General features: G+C 36.4%; 1 protein-coding gene across 1 annotated transcript in view; it reads left to right on the top strand.

Annotated features, from left to right (window-relative positions):
• LOC306844805 (receptor-type tyrosine-protein phosphatase T-like) overlaps positions 1–23,794 on the top strand; it is a gene marked incomplete at its 5' end in the record, with an annotated part of 223,783 nt that overhangs the window by 175,116 nt on the left and 24,873 nt on the right. The window contains 3 exons of the mRNA XM_079377179.1: positions 8,976–9,163; positions 16,598–16,685; positions 22,506–22,591. Of these exons, the coding sequence (XP_079233305.1) occupies positions 8,976–9,163; positions 16,598–16,685; positions 22,506–22,591 (362 nt within the window). The remainder of the gene's footprint in view (positions 1–8,975; positions 9,164–16,597; positions 16,686–22,505; positions 22,592–23,794) is intronic.

Here is a 23,794-nt window from a genome sequence, read left to right as displayed (position 1 = left end):
AATGGATAATACAACTAAGATTGAAATTATCTGCAAAACAAAGGTTGAATGGATTCTAGAGTCTAGAAAGCACTGTATTAAGGAGTGATTGTGTAACAAAGAATGGATAAAAGCGTCTGCCAAATGACTAAATGTAATGGAAAAGGTGAAATCGAGTGTATAGTGAGAGATGGAGAGAAGATAGTAAGAAATACAGCCACCAGTACAGATAAAAGAATGAGGCATTAAATGAGGAAGTCTGTTTTACAGACCCCATCTCTCGCTCCGAGTGAGGGCGGTCATATTTCTGTTCTAGAGATGCTCCCTGCCGAAACAATGTCGCTGAGATTATGAGGTCGAGAAAGACTGTCGGCCCCTAATCATTTATAAACTCGCCTATTATGTGGGGCTTCCAGTTCATTTACAGGCTATCGATCACATTGTGGGACGAAAGCCTTGGTAATCGCTTACAGGAACTGTGAGGGAGAACTCATGCAGGCTGTTTTTTTTAAAATCATTTCTCCTGTGATACACGCAGAGATGATCATCAATGCATCTGATGAGCAGTCCAAGTTTTGCATCTGGGAGAGAGAACATTGTGTTAGAAAAAGAGGATAATGGAGAAAATAGGGTATGTGCAATATTTTAGAGAGAGATAAAGAGTGAAAGATTTAGATGTTGCAGAGGAGTGTAGATATCTGCAGGATCGATGGAAATGAAAAAAAAACGAATGGAGGAACAGAGATAGGAATGGGGAGAGAGAAAGAGAGAGACAAGGGTTCTGTTTCATGGAGAAACGATAGTTTTAGAGGCTGGAAATGGATAAGCCGCTAAGGGATGTGTGTGATTCTGCTGGTTAGCTGAAAGACGCCTGACGACTCCAGCTTAACTCTGATAATGGCATTTAGTGTAATGACATTGCTCAAAGGTTGCTCTCTCTTAACTTAGGAGACTTACAGGAGTGAAAAATAAACACAAATGAGATGCATATCGCAGGTTAAATTGCAGGTTAAAAAATTTTTTCTAAATGAATATATAAACTTGTATGACAATACCATATGAACCGTTAATGCAGGATTTGAAAATGTTTTACAAGACGTGAGTGCACAAATTTTGAAGAAAAGGTGACGGTTTCCTTGACAGTTCTCAAAAAGCACTTTTTTTCAACATCGCGTCATATGACGTCACATAAGGGAGTCGTGTGCCTGGCTCTGCTTTGAGCGGCCGTGAGTCAGTGTGTTTTCGGTAGTTATTTTTATTTCAATTTATCATCGTCGTGGTAAATGATTGTGTTTGTGGAGGTTGCACTTACTCCAGCCTGTCAGGACGTTGAGTCCACAGGTTTCCTAACAAGAAATAGGACGGTATATTTCGCGCCTGGGTGCGTTAGCGCAGCTGAAGAGACGGGACTTCACTTATGCATCTGCTTCGAAAAAATGCGGTGGTGTGTAACTTAGCGATCACTTTACACTGGAGGATTATCTTCCCGGCGATATGAGTTCCACATGGGATGCCGAAGCAAGAACCTAGTGAGGTTCCTTTGGTACACACAGCACCTTCATCGGGTCCCGGTCAGCCTGTGTTCGGCCGGCGGTGGGAAACACGATGATCGCGGATCCGTCAGAGATGCAGCTCAACGAAAATGTGCACCGTAAGTCTGTTTTAACATTTGCTAACTACCAAATCAGTGAACATAATTGTTTAAATAATGAGACACAACAAGATGTGTATAAGTTGTTGTAAAGCACCGCAGCTAGCTTGTAAGCATTAGCAATAACATATTTTTAAAAACTGTGTAAAAACTTTACTGTACGAGAAGCCAAAACTTGTAGGTTAACCTCAGTTTGCTAATATTATAACCATCAAGTCTAGTTACAGCTTAGTGACATTGTTTGCACAACTAATTGGTAATTTTTTGTTGTTGTGTGTTTATAAGGCTTTGGAAGACGGGAGTGTGAAGATCTGAAGCAGTGGAGGCCAGCTGTTATGAACCACCTCTTCTGGACTGCAGCTTCCACTCCTAATAGAGACGCAGATGTGATGGAGGCCAAGTGGAAAAGCACTGTCAGCAGTGAATGTGATCTAAACTTGTGTTTGCTTCTCCCAGCATATGCCGTCAGAGAGGAATACTGCAGGTCACTACAAGCTCCATGAGAACGCAGCACTGTCATGCCATGTTCACTACACCTCCTCTTTCCAGATCCCTCCAGTCAGAGGATCAACATGATGAGGCTGTTTGCGTGTATCTAGCACAGCATTCACATTTTAACACGTTAACAACACATTAGTGTGAGCCAGACTGAAAGATTGTTAAATGTTTTTAAATGTGTCAGATGTTATATTTTTCTTTTGGTAGTATATGTTTGGTTGTGTTTTGAGTTAGGTATTATCAGTGCTATGAAATAATATTTGTTATAATTTAGTGCTGTATAAATAAAACTGAATTGAATAAACCGTAAATGTAGATCTGCTTGATATATATCTGGTGTAAACTTCATAAACATGTTTTTATACAGTAAAACAATTTGTGATTGTGATTTATTTTTTATTGTCACCAAAATGGGGCCATTCAAATCCTTTATTATGTCTTCCTTCCTTTATAAAGTATTTTAATGACTGACACAACAGCCATTGCTTGATGTGCCTGCACAGAATGCCATAGGCCCAGCAGACAACTTGCCTTTATGCTGTCAATATTTATTGTGTTATACCAATGGGATGAAAAAGTGGTACTTAGTGGTAGTCGTGACCTAAATATAGGCAACTTGTAACTGAGAAACAAACTTATTCCGATTGTTTAAATATTCAATTCTTCAATTTACTATGTATTTATGCATACAAATATTTAGCTCAGATTAATAATTTAGCTCTGCCCTAAACATACATCTATGCTGGCCTGGATAGGTCTATGCTCCTGTCTGAAGTGCATATAGACTATCTGTAGCACATATGGGTTCAGACAGCAAGCCTCAAAAGCCTGGGTGCAGAGTCAGACACCGCACATCAAGTGTGGGGGTCACATTCTCCACTAAGACCCTGTATGTAACATATCTAACTCCCTGCAGCACTGACTTTCCTTGCATTTACCACGCAAGCACCTATGAATTAAAAATGTGTTTATCTCTCTCTCTCTCTCTCCTGCGGTGATGAGAAAGCACTATATCACGTAACGTTAGTGTCGGATATTAACGAGTGTGACACGCCTGATCGACGCTTATTAGTTTCTGTTACTGGTAAATATCATCCTGAAAAAAGTATGACTGGTTTCCAATATTGCTAATAAATTAGCATTGCATGTATCCAAACTTTTGACCTATATATATATATATATATATATATATTACATTTGAGCCCCTGCCCCTGAGGAACTCTCTGCACGTCCCTATTTTACGGATTAAAAATAAAAGAGTAATAACATATAAGGTAAGGTAGTAAATAAGTGTAGAATAGCACTGTGTGTTTGTTTATGTGCATCAATCCGAGTGTAAACAGTGAGAGATGTTCAGGCAGGTGAAAAGCGTTTTGTTGATGGTGAATATCGTGCATCCTGTTGCCGAGCCCCGCCGTGATGTAATGATTGACAGCTAGGGGGCGTGCTCAGCTCGGAATGCATTTTCAAATCCACAATGACTTAAACTATATTAATTGCGGGGTATTTGATGAAAATGCAATTGAAACGTTATATATGTAAGTGGCAATGCATTTAAGAAAAATAAAATAAATTTCTATCACTATTTTGCTACCCTTTTGCTGCACCTTTGGCTCAGAATGCGTTTTGCTACAATCGGTATCACGATGAAAATGCAATCCCGAGTGTCCTACCCCGAAGTCTAAATGCATTTAGGAAAAACAGCATTTAAATGATAATTTTGCAGTTTTTGCTTGGACATGTTAAACATATCGAATCAATTTGGGTAATGCAATTACATTTTAATTTTGCAACTTATAAAGCTTTAAAACTAGTGTAGAAAATGGCAAATTTAAATGATATAATTGAATTTTCATTTTGCACTAAATGTTGCACATATGAATGGGAAAATGTACATTTAAATACAGGAATACATTGCCATTTTACATATTTCATTACCATTTTGCATATTACATTGCAAATTGAATTTAGCTACACATATGCTTCCATATCTAAACTGTCATTGCGATCCATTGTTTTCCTGTGGTTTAAATGGACCGCTCTCCCTTTTGATGCGTCACTTCCGGTTTTGGCGGTTTTCAGATGCGGAAGTAAAATTCTCTCACAAAAACGACTCCAGAAGCCTTAAAGTATATTTTAAAGAAAATCTAATTCCTACATTATTTTTCTATACATTGACTCACTGGGGTCTCTAACCTGCAATATGCCCTTTAAGTAAGAAAGTAATCTCTTTGATATGGCCCTGTGAAAAATCTATCATTTTTCATACAATGGTATTTATTTATTTATACCTATGCATGCAAAAACCATGAGCCTAATCCTTAAAAAAAATAAAAAATAATATACTGTTTAATTAAAGAAAAGAAATCATATATGTGCGGCAGTTTGAATATTGAACTGTAAAATCTCTTATGCTTATCAATGCTGCATTCATTCAATGGAAAAAAATGCATTTTATTCCTGTGATGCAAAGCTGAATTATTAGCTCCAAACAATGATAGAAAGTTCAAAAGAACAGCATTTATTTTAAATAGAAATATTTTGCAACATTATAAATGTTCACTGTTACTTCTGAACACTTGAACGTGTCCTTGCTGAATATAAGTATAATTTTCTAACACAGAAATATCTTACTGACCCCAGACTTTTGAATGGTGGTGTATATATGTAAACAAACTACTTACAGATGACTTTTTCAATTCTGTAGTCAAGGACAAAAAGCTTGACATAGTGAGGCATGTAGCAACAATGCCAATGTTATTATAATACTTTGCTAATAATTCCAATGACTTTAATTTATTTTACCTTGACAGCACTTTCTACATATGCTCGTATTTGTTCAAAGGTTTTTTATATCACATTTATTTTCCTCCATATACCCATATGAAAGCCATTCACATATGACATTTGAAAGTAATTTACAATGTCATTATTTAGTCACCTGTGCTTTATTGTGACTTGTCAGGTAATTATTGTTAATGGCAAACACCATAGTAGATTATCATAATGTAACAGTGCATGCTGATAATTGAGCTTTAATGCGATTTTAGCTCTAATCATCTGAATGCATATAATGCGATGGCCACAAAGAGTTCATGCTCAAATGAAAGAAGCCATTATGAGACAGAACAAGGCTGAAATGAGAAAATAACCTCTGTAAGGAGAATAGTTACTTGGCATAGGCCTTTCTCTCTCTTTCACTCAATATATGACATATAGTATGCTTACTAATATTCCAATACATGCAGTTGCACTGTAGCAGGACATGCTGTGTGTCTCTCAACATTTCTCAAAATGATGCTTCTTATTTAATATTTTAATGGATACTTGAAGTCAGTTCCCTTCCAAAACCAGAGGTGAAGTTCATCTCAAGTTTCAAAGCCACAATATCAGACTACCTTTTACATTTTATCATTTCAAACCTATTTTTTGCACCTACAAGGAACACAGAGAGAACATTGTGTTAGAAAAAGAAGATATGAATGTGCAGATGTGCAATATATTAGAAAAAGTTTTAGACGTGGCAGAGTCAACTCTAAATACATTTTTGGCCTGTATGAATCACGTCTAGCTGAATATTATCAGATAAATTAAAGCAATGCACATAGGTTACCGATGCAGATATAAATCAGAAACGTAATATAGTATTTATTTATCTATAACTTACCACATTTATACAGTTAAAGATGTGTAACCGTTACTGTTTGGTACATAAAATACACATTTTGAATTTAAGGAAGGACGTATCAAAATCTAGTATTCATATTGTTTTTCCATGAGGGTTTTCAGTTATGTTTTTATGTTCACATCGTCAAGGTGTATGTAGGACTAAACGTATCCCATAGGACCTCACAGTAAAATCTGCTAACGGTTCAGTATAATTTATTTATAAACTGTACTCTTCTATTTATCAGCTCATAACTGTCAGAACTCATCATCCTGAAGATTTAAAACGACAAAATCTAAACATTTATCCATAAACTACATAAAGGTCTCCTATATGAGGTCACCTAAAATGTGTTGTTGACCTTTTGTTTCTAGAGCAGGAGTTCTTCGATATTTCTCTGGGTTGGATGAGGCAGACGCATCGTTTTAACAACATAATACACCCACTGGGCCGCCACTTTGGGATTCGCCCCATGCTGCTGAGACAAAAACACATGAATAATTAATTATGAAAAAAATTATAGCAGTAGAGGGAAGGGAAAGGCAGAGGGTGGATCAGTAAATTGAGAGACCTTAGAGTCTCTAGTGTATACTTCTCTATCGCACACTCTTTTTCTCTTTTAGTGTTTGTATGTTGTCATAAACTTGTTTTTTTTTTTTTTTTTGCACCATGAATTTGCCTAGTCCAAATATCATGACATGTAATATTCAAATATCATGACTTTGTGCACAAAAATTTGTTTTAGAACTAAGTATTATTTGATTTAATTTGATTTGATTTTGATTTTTTGCAGTGTGTGTCTAAATATAAAGCTTAACATGTTTTGCTTTTCATTGGCTGTTGGCTTTAATTGTTGGCTTAGTCTGTCTAGACCATGTATTGTTAAAAAAAGTGTAAATATCAGGGGGTTAAAATGAATAGTTCACCCAAAAATAGAAAACTCTGTCATCTTTTACTTATATCATTCAAAACCTTTGACTTTTTTCTTCTGTGGAACGTAAAGGAAGGTATTTTGAAGAACATTGGCAACCAAACAGATTCAGTTCCCATTGACTTCCATTGTATTTTTGGGAACCAAAACTGTTTGCCGTTCAGTCAGATCCAAATGATGTTTTGTGTGCTGGTTGTGAACCTGTTCAGATTCATTGAGCAGTCTCAGCATCTCTCTGATAGTTACTTTTTATGCCCTTTAAAAATACCATACTGAGGCTACGATTGTGGCATAATTGTTTTCTTCATTATACATTGTTGCTGCTAATACTTTCAACTTTTTCCTTCCGACGCTAAAGTTGGTACGGCGCTAACACGTCATGCAAAATGACTCGTATTTGTCGAAAGCGTAGATGTTTGGTGTGGATTATACATTTTTTAGCCCCAGAATTGCTTTAAGTGTATAATGAATTTCCAAGGCGATTAAGATGCAAATAGCCACATTAATAATTTGTGGAGTAATATTCCATCCCTCTATGCATCTAAATGATGCTTTAGCCAGTTAAGGAGGCCATATGAAAAAATTGTCTGTCATTTGCTTCCCCCATTCCTCTAGTTAATGAACTCATTAACATCAATAAACTACTTCCCAGTCTTATTCTAATAAAAGAGTTTGCAACGACGGACTGTCTGCATCTTAGTATATTGTCATGCACAACTGAAGTCTGCAGTGAGCTGTGATTGAATGCCGCTCAGATAGCTCACAGTAGTCAAGGTCTTAGCCAAGCTTTCAGGAGTTTGGTCTTGATTGAGAGGTATTAGTGAACAGTAAACAAAGCTGTGCTTTTTGAGAGCAACATGATATCCTAGACTGCAAATATTTGTGTTTTCTTTGTCATTTTCTGAGCGGTTCTGCAGATTATGTAGTATCTGTGTGGTCTGGTTGGCTAGTTCCCATAAAATTGTATTCACGTCTGTTTGCTTTGAGCTAATGTTTATGCTAGCATACTCCTAAAAGTTATATGAAATGAAGTATTCACATTTCAAATCAATCAAATCAATTCAAAAATGTGTTTTTCTGTATTACAATTTGAAAGATCTTTTTTGTGTATTTTTTTCTAAATTTAGATTTATACATCATCTGAAAGATGAATAAATAAGCTTTCCATTGATGTATGGTTGTTAGAACAGGACAATATTTGGCCGAGATACAACTATTTGAAAATCTGGAATCTGAGGGTGCAAAAAAAATCAAAATATTGAGAAAATCGCCTTTAAAGTTGTTCAAATGAAGTTCTTAGCAATGCATATTACTAATCAAAAATGAAGTTTTGATACATTTATGGTAAGAAATTTACTAAATATCTTCATGGGACATGATCTTTACTTAATATCTGAATGATTTTTGGCATAAAAGAAAAATCGATAATTTTGACCCATACAATATATTTTTGGCTATTGCTACAAATATACCCCCAGCGACTTAAGACTGGTTTATATATTAGCGTGGTCACATTACTGGTCACATATTAGCATATTAGAATGATTTCTGAAGGATCATGTGATGCTAAAGACCATCACATTGTAAAATATGTTGAAATACAAAATGGTTATTTTAAAGCATAAAAAGACATTCATTTGAAACTGTAATAATTTATATATTGGATGGGGGAGAGGGGGAGATGGACATTGCATTTTTAATACATTTAAAATGTATATTTACACTTTTATGTATTTTTTATGCAGGCTGGGTTTGTCATATATTGATAATATTAGAAGCAGTGGGAAAAATTTAGAAGAATCCAATTTAATCTTTATATGGTCTGAAATATAAATGCACTATTCATTATAGCAGTTCAACCTGCCTAGGTTGTAAATTATTGAATAAAAGCGCACAATCTTCTAGCATTTCCATTTTTGCCCAAGGCTTTTACATTGATAGATTGTAATATACGTGGGAGATTATGAATCCAACAGTTGTAGAAATTAATTATGCCTTTTCTGGGTAAACTGTAAATTAAACATGCTGCTCAGTGGAAACTATACACTACAGAACAAAGAATTATTTCGTAAAATGAACAGGACTGGAAGAGTCCATTGCTTTCCATTAGTTTTATGCCATAAATATAGGAAAGTGCAACCCAAAGTTGTCTGCCTCGCTTGCCTTGTTTGGTGTGAAAGCAGCAGCCTTCCAGCTGGCGACTGGACATTGTGATGGTTACTCAAGGATTGTGAATTGTTCCTCCACAGATGGCAGCCACAGTGAGATGTCCCAGCCCTCGATGACCATCCAGACGTACCCATATGGAGGCTGTGAGTCGGTGGAGATGTCCTACCAGGCCGGCCAGTTCCAACCAGCCATCAGAGTGGCAGACTTGCTCCAGCACATCACTCAGATGAAGTGTGGGCAGGGTTACGGCTTTAAAGAGGAGTACGAGGTAAGAAGTCTTGCGCTTGAGTGATTGACATCAATAAGAATGAAACTTTCAATATGGCAAGGCAAGTTTATTTATATAGCACATTTCATACACAATGGTAATTCAAAGTGCTTTACATAAAAATGAGAGTAGATAAAAGAATATCGACTCTGATTTGTTGGCTGCATTTAATAAATGAAGCCGTCTTTACTGTATTTTGCTGAAAGTTTTCTCTCGTCTGTTGTTCTAAATATCATTTGCTTTCTTTTTAGTGTACTAAATTTGTAAAAGTGTGTTAGATCAAGCCTCTTTGCAGTAATTACAACAGCTGCACAGCTATGAAATTAGTTTTTGCCTCTGCATGCACAGTAAGCCAAAAAATGATATGAAATGAATCTTACAACTGTTTATTGAGGGGGTTATTAAAATGTCAGGCATCTTTTTTTTTTTTAATAATTCAATAATTAATTTTTTTTTTTTTTTTTTTTAGTTTCCTGTCTTTTTTCACCTCGTTTTATTTCTTAAACACAGTTGAATAACTAATTAAAGTGCGTCTGTGCTTATTAAAAGAAGCAGGTCTGTGCATCTCGATGACATGCTGGCATTTTGTTCAGAAAAGGTCACATGAGATACAAAGCGCTTCTTAAAAAATCTGCCCACACAGTGGGCCACAGAAGATCAACCCCCTGTGACAATAAAACCAATTTTCATAACCTTCACTGGTAAGAATATGCAAAGACCTTTGTGTCAATAGCATGTCTTATTCTAGATTTAAAAAAAATGCTAACCTCGGGTTTGAAGGCTCACTTATGTCTGCCGTCCGTCCCCACACACAAAAAACTAATTTTGCTTGTTCACAAAGGTCAGCAACATAGAAATTGCATCTGTTAGACTGTCTCCTTGTCATTTGAGCATAAAGACATGTTTTTTGTACATGCGTCTTACTGTTCTCTGTGTTTAAGGTACAGATGTTGTAGTAGGGTAAAGAGTTTTATGATTGAGAAATCGCACACTGGCAGCGTTGTGGCTCTGTTATTTTGTTTGAATAGCGCTAGAGGAAAGATGCTGCCAACAAAAGAGGGATATGAAATGAACTTTTTATAAGGTCATTTATTTTTCCTCTAAATGTATTTCCTACAAATTGTGGCTTTGAAGTAGCTGGCTTGTATGAGCTCCAGCTTCTCTTTGTGATTTGTTTTCATTAAAGGGATCGTTCACCCTCCAAAAATGACAATTCTGTCATCATTTACTCACCCTTATGTCATTCCAAACCCTTTCTTTCTTCAGTGCAACACAAGTTTGACATTTTTTAAAGAATGTACTAGATGCACTTGTCCTTGCAGTTGAAATAAATGTGGACTGGAGCTTTAAAAAAAAAAAAAAAAAAAACCTTAAAAGTACCATAAAAGTAAATAGTGAGCTAAAGTATGTACCAGCCAGAAGTTTGGAATAATTATTTTAATAATTCTTATGAAAATAATTAATAATTCTTTTTGGAATAAAATGTTTTAATGTTTTCAAATAAAGTTTATATGCTCACCAAGGCTGCGTTTATTTGATCAAATATGCAGTGAAAAGAGTAATGTTAAATTGTGAAATATTACTTGTTTTCTATCTACTTCAACTTCAATTTCTATTAGTCATTATTGGTGCATTTTTGTGTGACCAACAGACCAAAAAGGTCTGACGGTGAGTAAAATATGTGACCCTGCACAACAAAACCAGTCTTAAGTAGCACGGGTATATTTTTAGCAATAGCCAAAAATACATTGCATGGGTCAAAATTATAGATTTTTTTTTTATGCCAAAAATCATTAGGATATTAAGTAAAGATCATGTTCCATGAATATATTTGTAAATTTCCTTCTGTAAATATATCAGAACTTAATTTTTGATTAGTAATATGCATTGCTAAGAACTTAATTTGAACAACTTTAAAGGAGATTTTTTTTTTGCATCCTCAGATTGCAGATTTTCAAATAGATGTATCTCGACCATGTCCTATCCTAACAAACCATACATCAATGGAACGCTTATTTATTCATCTTTCAGATTATGTATGAATCTCAATAAAAAAAAGACCCTTATGACTGGCTTTGTGGTCCATGGTCACATATGATGGCAATTTTGCATTTTAAACGTCTTATTCAGAATTCTAATATGGAATCTGATCTGTAATCAGTTACTCTCAACAGCTCTTTGCTCACTAATGTAGGAATACTCTTAAGTAGGCTGTCAAAGGAGAGTATTGTGTAAACATTCAGCAGAGAACTTTGCTTGAGTATAAGTATGGATCATATTTGGCACATTATTGTGTATTCAGACAGGGCCTTGATGAATGGCTCTGGCAACAAGAGACATCAGTGAATTAGAGAGGAAGGATGCTCTCTGTGTCCAAATTTTCAATCACCTGGATTGAAGGCATGTTTAAAAGGGCAAAGATTGCACTTTTAAAGACGAGACTCTCATTTATAAATAATGACTCATAGTTATGTCTGTCATACATCTGATTTACTATTCAGAGACGACAAAATAATAAATTGATGTGCATGTTCTGTAGTGCCAGAACTAGGATAATGCAGCTCCACAGCAAGCCTGAAGGAGATCTAGATGTCTGTACTAACCTCCTCTCTTACTCTCTTAACATGATCACTTGAAGAGTTAGGCTAGGCTTAGATTAATTTCAGCAGTGGAATGCTCAGCTGTATAGGCTGCTCTAGGCCGTCTGAAGTGTTGAGGTAAACATGAGATAGATGTATGGCTGGCAGCTCATTCCTGTCATAGGCAGTCTGATAGCACCAGAGCCTGTGCCTCCGTGTTTAAAGGGCCGTTCATCAAGGCAGATGTTTTTATAATGCCTTTTTGTTATCGCCTCTCTCTTCTAACCTGATTTACCTCACAAGTTTGCCTGCAAATGAAGTTGGCAGCTTTTTGCATCAGCCCATCTCGATCCTCGCTGCCGAAAATAAGTCATTTTTCCTAATATGCGGTGAAGGAGGAGAAACTCAATACATTTACACTGAGTTGAATGGAGTGTTTGCTTACTGGCTTGTGACGGGCTGATATGAGAGCACATTAGGGGCAAATACTGCGTTTCCCATAATGTGCGTTTTATTGTGAATTTGGAGGTGGCTTTTACTGCAAATTAGATTTTCATGTTACTAGTGCCCAATAATTGAACTTTTTTAGCTTTTTAACCCTTTCGAATAGAGTATCAAGCTATTTGTCTAATAAATTAAAATACACTCACATGAAGATATGTGTCATAAATGCTTCAGATCCGGACTTGTTCCTCAGTAGACAATCTGACTGATTTGATTTAATTTAATTTAATCATTTTAATTTATTTTAATTCAATTAAAATATTAAATTAAAGAAAATTAAATTGAATTTAATATTTAAAAAGTTAAGCGGCTTTAATTCCATATAATTTTCCTGAACATCTATGTGATGCATCAGTCACTTAACTTAATTTTATGCATATTTGTCAGATATATGTAAATAAATCAAGAATGAGATTTATAAAGTAGTACTAATAAATGGAATATTTTAAATAAACAGTAATCCGATTTATGCATTTATCATCGATAACTATATTTTGTTTAAATCTCATAAATTTGAACTGAATCGTGCTTGTTTCACACTTTGCATGTTTAAACAATGTTCATAACTTAATAATATGAATTTTTTTGTGCATTAGTGGATCTTACACCTCTAATTTTACATGACACGTAAAGTAGAACAAACAAATAGTTGAGTTGAGACCGAAGGAATGGAGAGGGATGAGATATGATGGACAGTGAGTGAGTGATGCAGATCTGATCATGTTGGTAAAAGCTGATGATGGCCACCTGTGTTTGTATGTCAGCACAATCGCATCATTAATCTCAGCCTGCCAGATGTGTGATCCTGCATCTGTGCTCACGTTACAGAGAGAAGAAACAACGAGAAGTTAATGGTACGTATAAATATGGAGAAGGTTACAGTGGCCCCATAAAGTATTTGGAAGTCACACTCAGTGTGTGAATGTCATTGCATTAGATAACAAAATAACAAAGTGATGAAGAGCAGAAGTGTACCTGGTGAAGAGGATTATGAAATGTTTGTTATTTGTGAGGTAGGAAGAGGTCTGAGAGCGTCCACACACACACACGCCTCACTTTATTCTTCAAGTCTTCTCATCACTTCTCTAAAGTATTAATAGTATCAAAAAACAGAAGATCAGAAGACGAGAGAGGCTCCAGTGAGGACATTTTTGGAGGGTGGATGAGGAATCCGGTACAGAACAAATGTAGCTCACTGTCAGAAGACAGAAGTTTAAGGCTTTTTGTGTAGCGATTCTCTCCGGATGTCACAAAATGTATCATTAAGAAGCCCTCAAACAGATTTAGCATCACATTCTGTCAGGCAGACAGAGAGTTAGGCTATAACTGACTCAGTTACCCTGACTGTACCGTGATAATAATGAGAACATGGGCAGAGTTGCCAGATCCCTTTTTTCCCTGTGCATGAATGAATGTGACTGATTTATTGGAAGGGTTGCCAGATCATGTTTATTCACACATGAAAGAGCAATTCAACAAAAATGAGGCTTTGTGAGGTTTGGATTTTCACAGGTGCCAGATCACGTTTAATGCACGTGAAGGAACAGTACAGCAGAGATGATACGGTCTGTATGTTCAGGCTTCTGTGCTTCACTAGTTCCAGATCGGAACCATCGTACAGCCTTGGGAGAGGAAAACAGATCTTGTACATACATGACCCTATCTGATGCTGATTGATTCACCCAACCAGAACAGTCAATTAGTTCAAAACTACTGCATGTAGTGATGCATGATGGAACACTTTTTTTTTTTTCAATAATACTCTTTTAATTTATATATATATATTTATATATATATATATATATATATATATATTATATATTATTTTATAATTTTTTTTGGTTTGTTTGGTTGGTTATTTATTTATTTACTTTTTTACCTTTTTATAATTTTTTTCTATCCATTCATCTATCCATTTGGTATTGCTTTTTGGTACATCGATTAATGCTGCTACCTCAATAGAGGTACCAAAAAGCAATACCGGATGGATGGATGGATGGATGGAAGACAATTCATCATGTGATATCTAGTTACTGACATTATATTTTCCTAAAATACATAGTTGTGATTGTTAAATGTAGATAAAACAAGAAATGAAGTAGTCTGTCATTCACTGATGGCCAGCAGGTATTATGATCAATTTTCTTTTTGTTAAACCTTAACTATATAAACTGGTAATGAATTTATAATAATTTTTTTGACTCTGTGTGCGAGCTCATGTCAGTAACTGTATGCATTATAAAAACCTTCTAGTGTATTATAAGAAATTGTGGATCATCTAACATGAAATTCAGGTATATTGCATCACAGACTAATAGATTTAAGAACAGTTTCTACCCCAGAATCATATGAACTTAACAACACTGCTAAACACTGAACTTAGGGTCTGAGATAGGGTCACTTTATGGTAACAATGTGCAATAAAAAGTTGTTATTATGAAATTCGGCCCACAAATTTTACTGAGAGTGAAAATAGATGAATGAAGAAAAGACACATCATGAGGTCTGTGAATGAACTTTTATTTCTCAGTCGATTCTCTGTTGCTGTTCTTTTACTGAGACATCTTTTAAAGCTAGACCTTCACTGAATTGTGGCATCACCCCTCCAATTCATCTTTAAAATGTGCTTGTTTTGAATCACTTTGTCCATGAAGTCTTTCTTTAATGCAGCTCCTTTGCAGACCACCGTTGTTTCTCTAGATCTGTCACAGTAAATGGCTTGTCTTGTGTGTGCTGGACAGGATGAAGATTGCACTACGGCTTTAAGTGGCCACCATTCAGCCCTCTTGTCTGACATTTCAGAGTCTTGTCTTTGCCCCAAGACTAAAGGATGAGTCTACAATTACCAGACTCTTCCAAACACAAGAGTCTTTCAGTGTTATCAAGGAAAAAGAGACACCTAACTATTTCAGAAAAGCATCTCAAAGTGTGAAAAGTTTAACTTGTTTATCTTTTAGCTATCAGAAGATACATGATCTGTATATACACTATATTGCCAAAAGTATTGGGTCACCCACTTCTAATGAACATGTTTGACTACTTTAGTAATTTCTATGAGTACAAATCTTAATGTTAAGCATATAATGATATTCTAGGGAATTGTGTGCTTCTAATTTTATAGCAACAGTTTAAAATAAACAGGACCCTTTTATATTCTAACATGACAGTGCCTCTGTGTATAAGGCACGGTTCAAAAAGACATGATTGATTGATTGAGTCAGTGTGGAAGAACTTGACTGGTCTACAGAAAGCCAAGTCCTGATTCCAGCTGAACACCTCTGGTGTGACTTTATATGCAGACCTTGAGCCAAAAACTCATCACCAAACACCAATGACTTGTATAGACACTATTAGGACAAAAGTGTTGGGACACCCCCTTCTTTAGAACAGAAAAAGGCACTAACAAAACTGTGGCAACAAAGATGGAAACATTATTCATGTATTTAAAAATTGTATTTCCATCGCTGTTGCAACAGTTTTGGACGCGTCTAAAATGACTGTACCCTTATGTACAAGTCATTGGTGTTTGGTGATGAGCTTTTGGCTCAAGGTCTGCATTTAAAGTCACACCAGAGGTGTTCAGCTGGGATTAGGACTTGGCTTTCTGCAGACCAGTCAAGTTCTTCCACACTGACTCAATCAATCAATCATGTCTTTTTGAACCGTGCCTTATACACAGAGGCACTGTCATGTTAGAATAGAAAATGGTCCTCTTTCAGCAGGCAATGTCAGCCATTCAAGCCCATATGGTCATCTATAATTCACGAGACTCTACACCCAAAATAAACTGTTATTGGCAAACATTTACAAATCAGAGAACGAGAAAAGGGGGGTGGGGAGATTGGGAAGACGGCTGTATTTACTCCTGCTCGCCTTCAAAAGCAATTTCTGCTCTGTGTACGCTGATATTTTTGTATCTTTTCCAAATGATTCCTCATTAGTATATTTTGTCAATTATGGTTGGGAGGGAAGTATGTGCAGACACTGAGCCTACTATGATTTGGCAGCAGGTTTGAATAGGAACAAGCATACCTAAAGGTCTGATCCTCAAGCAGAGGACAATGACATCACAGAAAACACAACAGAAAGAGCGGAACAGCGGACGAATGGTAATGGAATGTTAAACTGTTACTATAAAATTAGAAGCACACAATTCCTTAGAATATCATTATACAGTATGCTTAAACATTAAGATTTGTACTCATAGAAATTACTAAAGTAGTCAAACATGTTCATTAGAAGGGGGTGACCCAATACTTTTGGCAATATAGTGTATGTATGTATGTATACGTGCAAAAGCAGTCTCTGTAATGGAGGAACATGTTAAAAAATGTTCTTGATTTGATTCCAGGGTCTGGCTGAGGGACAAACGGCACCATGGGAAACTGCCAAGAAGGATGAAAACCGCAACAAGAATCGCTACGGCAACATCATCGCTTGTGAGTACTGAAACAACAAGGATCAAGTATCCTAAATAGTGTTTAAACTATACATTTTTAAGTCAAATTTTGGGTTTCTTTCACCTTGATAACTGCACCTCACTCAACTATTTTCCATTATGCTTAAAAAGTACTATGAAAGTACTGTGCTACATTGAGGTATCAGATGGTAATATCATGATACTTATGATATATACTTTAGCATATTCATGTATGGTTTACAAGTTCCTTTAAGTTAAGATCACACTGAAAATCCACAGTATTGCACAGTACTGAACCACTTCATTAAAAAAGTACCAAAATCTACCATTGCACTACACTGGTACATTTAAATACCATGGTACTCGAATTTCAGTATATTTTAAAGTGCCATAGTTTTTCCATGCAATGGAAATGCCATATGAACATTGTACACCAAGGTATTTCAAAGAATACTTTTGAAGATGTCAAAACATTATGGTACTACCATGGGAGTACCATGATAGACTTTGGTAATTATTTTGCTAATATAGCACCATTAAATGATATCTGGTTGTTTTCATTATATTTCCTCTACAGCATTCAGTTGTCACTGTCACGGTGCTCTTAAAATGAGATGAAACATTGGGCCAAATGAAATAGCCTGTCAGTCGCTGATGGCCAGCGGGTATTATGATGAATTTGCTATTAGTTAAACCCATTTAATTATACAAGTTGCTAATGAAAACTGTCAATCAGGCTGTTCATCAGTACAATGGATAATTTTTGTGGAAGAATTGTGAAAAATGGAGATAAGAGAGATGGCTTTATTTAACACCAGGTGCCTAAGGTGTTGCTTCGCTTGTAACTGTGACTTTAGCCTATATAGTAATTTGTTACATTCTTATGTTGACTAGAAGAGCAGTGCAAACGCTGTCCAAAAATATGAAAATTATAGTAATTATGATTAGAATACACACATTATAAAGCAGATTGGTCCCTTCTTACTATATTTGAAGAGCTTTATTGCTTATCATGTGGCTACATTTAATGAAACCAAATGCATCGCATTTGGAAAGGGTAATGGGTTTTTAAGTAACTGAAAAGTCTCAAGTCTACCAGCCAAAGGAGGACGTTGTTTTGTGAAGCATTTCATTATGTGAATGCATGTTTAACCACCCCAAATTGGACCGATGTCTTACAAACTGAGCCAAGAAAAAAATTAACCCACAAACAAAATTGGCCGTGCATCCCTTGATTAACTTTGACAATTTATGGGAGACGAGGAAAGCCGTTTCAATTAGAGACATCTGTCCGGTCTCGCTCATCCCTTCAGTGTTTCAGCAGGCAATGTCAGCCATTCAAGCCCATATGGTCATCTATAATTCACGAGACTCTACACCCAAAATAAACTGTTATTGGCAAACATTTACATATCAGAGAACGAGAAAAGGGGGGTGGGGAGATTGGGAAGACGGCTGTATTTACTCCTGCTCGCCTTCAAAAGCAATTTCTGCTTCTCTGTGTACGCTGAGATTTTTGTATCTTTTCCAAATGATTCCTCATTAGTATATTTCGTCAATTATGGTTGGGAGATTTTCAGAAGAAAATAAAAACCAAAACTCAGTTAAGGCATCACAATTATTAATCAGCTTTTATTTCTGTAAATTTATATATATTCAATTTTAATTTTAAGTGTTAATCTTATGTGCTTAGTTTTTATTAGTATATATATGTTCAATATTCTCATGAGCAAAAAACAAAAACAACATGCAAATAATAAATGGAGCAGTTTTCTTAGTGAAAGAAATATAGGTACTCCACAAAAGTTTGTCACAGTACATTCTAGGATTGCCTAATCCACAAAGGATACATGCAGTGTTGCCTTTGTTGTTTGCCAATATGAGGTCATTTTCTCACTTGTCACTCTCATGTCATTCCAATCCTGTATGACTTTCAAAAAAGATATGAAAAATGTCTTAGTGTTACAGTGATTAGGATCCAATGATGTTCAGACCCCAAAGTTCCTCAAAATATCTAAATTTGTGTTCTTTTTGTTTTCACTTCATTTATTAACAGAGGAAATTTTCCTTTGTTTTATGAACTGAATTCGGTTCTGTTACTGTGTAAAACCTTCACATGATGCAATTCATGTAGCGAACACCAACATCACACAATCATCCCATGAAGAGGGATGAAACCCCCAACGGATAACTAGCACACATCGGCTCATTATCCAAACCGTCACTCATTTTAACCAGTTAGTATCAATGCCTTTGTGGATCTGAGGTTAAAATATGCAAGGTAAGGCACCTGCTGAATAATAAATGTCCAGGTTGTTCATCTTCATTAGTCCAAACACAGAGGAGAGCGTGTCTTGCTCTTTTAAGTGCTCTGCATGCGTGGATCCGTGTGTCTGGATGAAGACACCTTCTCATTTCTTCTCTCTGAGATCCTCAAATTCTGACATTTATTCCCTTCACGTAGCGCTGCCAGAATCGTCAGGTTCCCTTGAAGTCTTTGCAGAAAAAAAACCTCCTCTGATGTATTGACCAAAGCTGGAGTATTAGCATTCACATGAGCTGTGTAGTGTATTACGCTCTCGCTTCTGTTTGTTTATCATCATCGATTAATGCTCTTAACCAAGAATAAACACCATACCTCGTTTACATTAAAATGAGTAGTGGATTTAGACATCATCAATATTTAGAGGTTGCTGTTTCATAGCTCACAAAACTATGTTATGCTTTATTCACGCATCAACTTTTTCATTTTGATAAGAAATATTTGAGTTGATAGTGAAATTCCACTTTTGATTGCAGAAGCACAGCTTTTATGAGATTTCCAAGGAAATAAACATTCAAGAAGTGGAAAAGGTTAGCAAAAGTCACCATTTAATATTATTACTGTCTAGGAGAAACAAATTGAGATACTAAAGAGTGATGTTTCTATCTGTTAGCTAGTTTTATAAACTAATAGGATCACTTACAAAATGGTGCGAATAACAGATGGAAATTAATTTATTTAATAAGAATCCTTGCGTATGTGGCAAAAAAGATCCTTTTTATTGCCATTGGTGCAAATTAACCTTCTGAAATGAATCACGTTCAGATTAGGATAACACTTGTCCTAAAAACCAAGCTCTCAAAGCTCAAGCGTTCGCATAAACACTTCTGCTGCTTTCTAAAACCCTCTCAGGTAGACTTCATGAGCAAAGCGTCTTATCCCAGAGCGGATGGAAATGGATTAAACTGGATTAGAGTGCTTCGCTCTCACGCCACGAGGTGTGTGCGACAGCACTCAGCCCATTTGACACAGGAACCTCTTTTCTGCCGAGCAGGGATTTAATAGGCTGTTTAGGTGTGTAATGCACTAGGGCCAGCTGACAACACACCGAGGTTATATATAAGAGCAGCGATGAGGACACGGGCTTAAGAGCGCTGATTAAGAGACTGCTGACATTTTTAGGGTGCGGTACTTTTAAAGACACAAAAGAACCAAGTTGTTCTCTTTGTGATTCATTTACTTTAGGATGAGGTGCAAAATAAGAGATTTTTAATGTTACCACTGCACCTGAAATCCATTGTCTGAGATTTTAGCCTAACGCTGCGTGTTGTGCTTTGTTGTTGGTGTTGTTCAATGATTGCATCAGCATGATTAGGCCGATAACAGATGCAATGGTCTGCAAAGGAAACAACTTAAAAATGAATGAATGTCATGGCACTAAAGTATCTTAGTGACCTTGAAAGTCATTGCAAAAATAGGTCAGAAAAGTGCAGAATTTGTTTGCAGATGCTTCTTCTATACAGTACGCCATTCGTTCAATTTCAGATGGCCACTGTATAACTTTATATCTTTTTTTTTTCAATTCAAACCGTATGGTCTCTTTTTGCCATCTTGTCTGCTGTACATTAAAATGTTTCAGTGCCAGATTTACATTTGAATAATGTAAAACATATTGAGGCTATTGTGTACAAACTAAAGGTTGTTGTTAAAAAGCTGCAGTCATATTGGTTATCAACAATAATGAGATAAATAGTTTTTTTCTATAAATGTGATTAAAATAGATTTTTAATTAATAATGTCTGCCTGTGCAGATTGCTAGAGTCTTCTGGGTCGTTGTATACTGGCCCAAGTCAAAAGAGCAGCTAGATATGGCTCATGTCCCCAGTTTTTTTTAATATATATATATATATATATATATATAGCAGTCTAAGCATAGAAAAGTAACTCTAACTGCTTAGAAAAGTAATAGCACACCTCTCCTCATTTAACTGCATGACATGAGGAATCACTGAGTCATGTCTGTGGTGCAAACGGCGTAGAATTGAGATCCCTACTCATCATCATGTCACTCTAACGCCTCTCATGCGCATCTAAACAGGTGATCATCCAGACATCTGGATAGTTTTGCAGGCTGACTCAGAACTACTTTACCCATGCATCATGGCGCTCGTCTGCAGTCCGGTCATTCTCTCCCAATTAGAGCTTTGTGTCTGGCTCCTCACTGCGGAGAAGAACCCTGCCGAGCGCTTGCTGTTATGACAACTGACTCAGTAGCATCTAATTAGCCCCGTCTCTTTCTCTCGCTCTCTTTCCACATCTCTCCATTTCCCTCTTTTCTGCTTCCCTCGTGCACGTTCCCTTTCGGGGAGCAGAGAGGTCAGCAGACAGACCAAAGCACCAGCGAGAGACAGCTGAGATGTTTGTGAGGCAAAAGAGAGAGGAGGAGCAAATAAAAAAAATCTGAAGTTAAAAAAAATATAAGTTAGTGAATTTTGAGCAGACAGAATAAGAAACACAGCAAGTTTGGACAGGAAGGAGGGGTTGTCTGAGAGTAAACAACCTTCAGGACCCGCTTACAGCTCCAGACACGGACCTACTTCTCCTCGGAATGAAAAAACGGAAAGCCTGAGAGAAATCAGGAGGGATTCTGCGGAGCTGCCTGCCATCAGAGAACATCCGCTGGCTTGGAGTTGACATGCCTCAACGGCGCATTTGCATTCTCCATGTGATCAAAGCAGAACGCCACACGGGTTTGTGGAGCTAGTGTCAGACCTTTCCTTTACCCCTCCTCTCTTTCCGTTTCCACCCTCTTCCTCTTTTCCAGAAGTGTCTTCGTAATTGCCAAGACATGCAGCTTCACCTTTCAAGGGTGGAAAGACGTGGTGCCTGAGCTAAACATTAGCAGGTCAAGTGTTTATATAGCAAAGACAAGATGAAGATTGACGGTGCTGGAGTAATTGCATTAATTACATCACTGGTCAACTGTACATCCACTTCATTGGATGGGAAAATGGTCTGATTCTTGTTGTCAATTCCCAAAGTGCAACGCTGAACTTGGGGCACCTAGACTTGAGTTGCTTAGAAACAAGAACTTTTTTGAAAACTGTTCCCCATCATTGTAGATATTTAAGGAAGTTGCAGGAAGTTACTCGTCTGAGGTTGCAGGTCTTTTCAAAAAGCACATAATTCATCAGCACCATTGGTAAATCACACTAAATGTGTTGTCTTTTATTAAAGGAGATTGCTGGCATAGTTCTCATACTCATTAGATACTGGTTTTTGTTTTTGAACTCAAATGTGCCTTATATATTAAAGTGATATTTTCAAATCCACATCACAGTTGACCCTGGAGAAAAATGACTAATTTGCTGATTTAAATCTGCAAATTAGTAGGAATGTATGTAGAGTTTGACAGTGTTCTCTGTCCAAAAGTGATTGTTTCACACACAAAACTCCTGCTTGGGTAAATGACATGGTGCGTACAGTTCAGTATGTGTTTCCTGGACAGCTCATGCATGTTTAGCTCCCCTTTAAAGTGTATGTGTAACTTTAGACCGGCTCTTCTGTGAATATTTGACCCCACAGACGATCACACTCGTGTCCGACTGCAACTGCTGGAGGGAGACCCCCACTCTGACTACATAAACGCCAACTACATAGACGTGAGTATGACACTTTAATGTTCCTATGATATTTATTAATTCATTATTATGATCTTTATACATTTTCATCATTCTTTGTTTTATTCAAATGATTATTCAAATGTATTATTAAAATGATAATTCGTTACTTTTATTCATCAAGAATGCATTAATTTAATCATTAAATTGTTGTAAAAAAAAATCAGCTTCAAATAATTGTTGTTCTTTTGAACTTTTTATTTAGCAAAAAAAAATTCAACATTGATGATAATAAGAAATACGTATTAAGCAGAAAATATGTATATTCTAATTATTTCTGAAGGATCATGTGACATTTAAGATTGGAGTGATGATGCTGAAAATTCAGCTTCGCATAACAGGAATAATTTGCAGTTTAAAATGTATTCAAATGAAAAACTGTTATTTTTAAAGTATAATAATATTTCATAATTTTACAGTTTTTATTACATTTTTGATTACATGAATGTAACCTTAAAGGTGCCATAGAATGGAAAACTGTATTTACCTTGGCATAGTTGAATAATAAGAGTTCTGTACATGGAAATGACATACCGTGAGCCTCAGACTCCTCCTTATGTAAATCTCTTGCGTGAAAAAGACCACTGAAAAAGAGGCGAATCCCAACACAACACCGACTGCGACTTTACATTCAGAATCATTAATGTTTACGCCCCCAACATTTGCATAACATATACCAACCCATGTTTTAGGCCAGTCGGACCTGCACAGCCGAATCATTGATGCAGTGTTGCCAGATATTGCTATTAAAACAAACAAAAACCAATAATTAAAAATAAACTGAATTTATTTCAAATCTTTTGCAGTTAAGATAAGATAAAGATATCGCTGACCCTAAACTGCAATGTCCTACTTTATTAACTTTGAAAAAGAGTGAAAAGACAAGTCCAAAAACACTCATAACCGCTGGATCTGGCAACACAGAGGCTGCGTCCACGGCCGTAACCTCACTCACAACTCTGAACTCTCTCTGAAGCCTCATTCACCAGCGTCTCGCAGCGATCTTCATACCATGGATGCTAAACATTCTTGCAAAATCTCTCAAAATCTGTATCCTCATCTGATACAGGCTCAAACATATTAGGTTGGATGCCTAATCTCTCCATCGTTCACACAGTAGAGATCTGTTTGCTGTGTGAGCTACTGAAATGAGCCGCGCTGTGAAACAGCCTATCAGAGCAGAGC

The sequence above is a fragment of the Barbus barbus genome (genome assembly GCF_936440315.1).
Source record: "Barbus barbus genome assembly, chromosome: 25".
NCBI lineage: Eukaryota > Metazoa > Chordata > Actinopteri > Cypriniformes > Cyprinidae > Barbus > Barbus barbus.
This window is presented reverse-complemented; position numbering and strand designations above follow the sequence as displayed.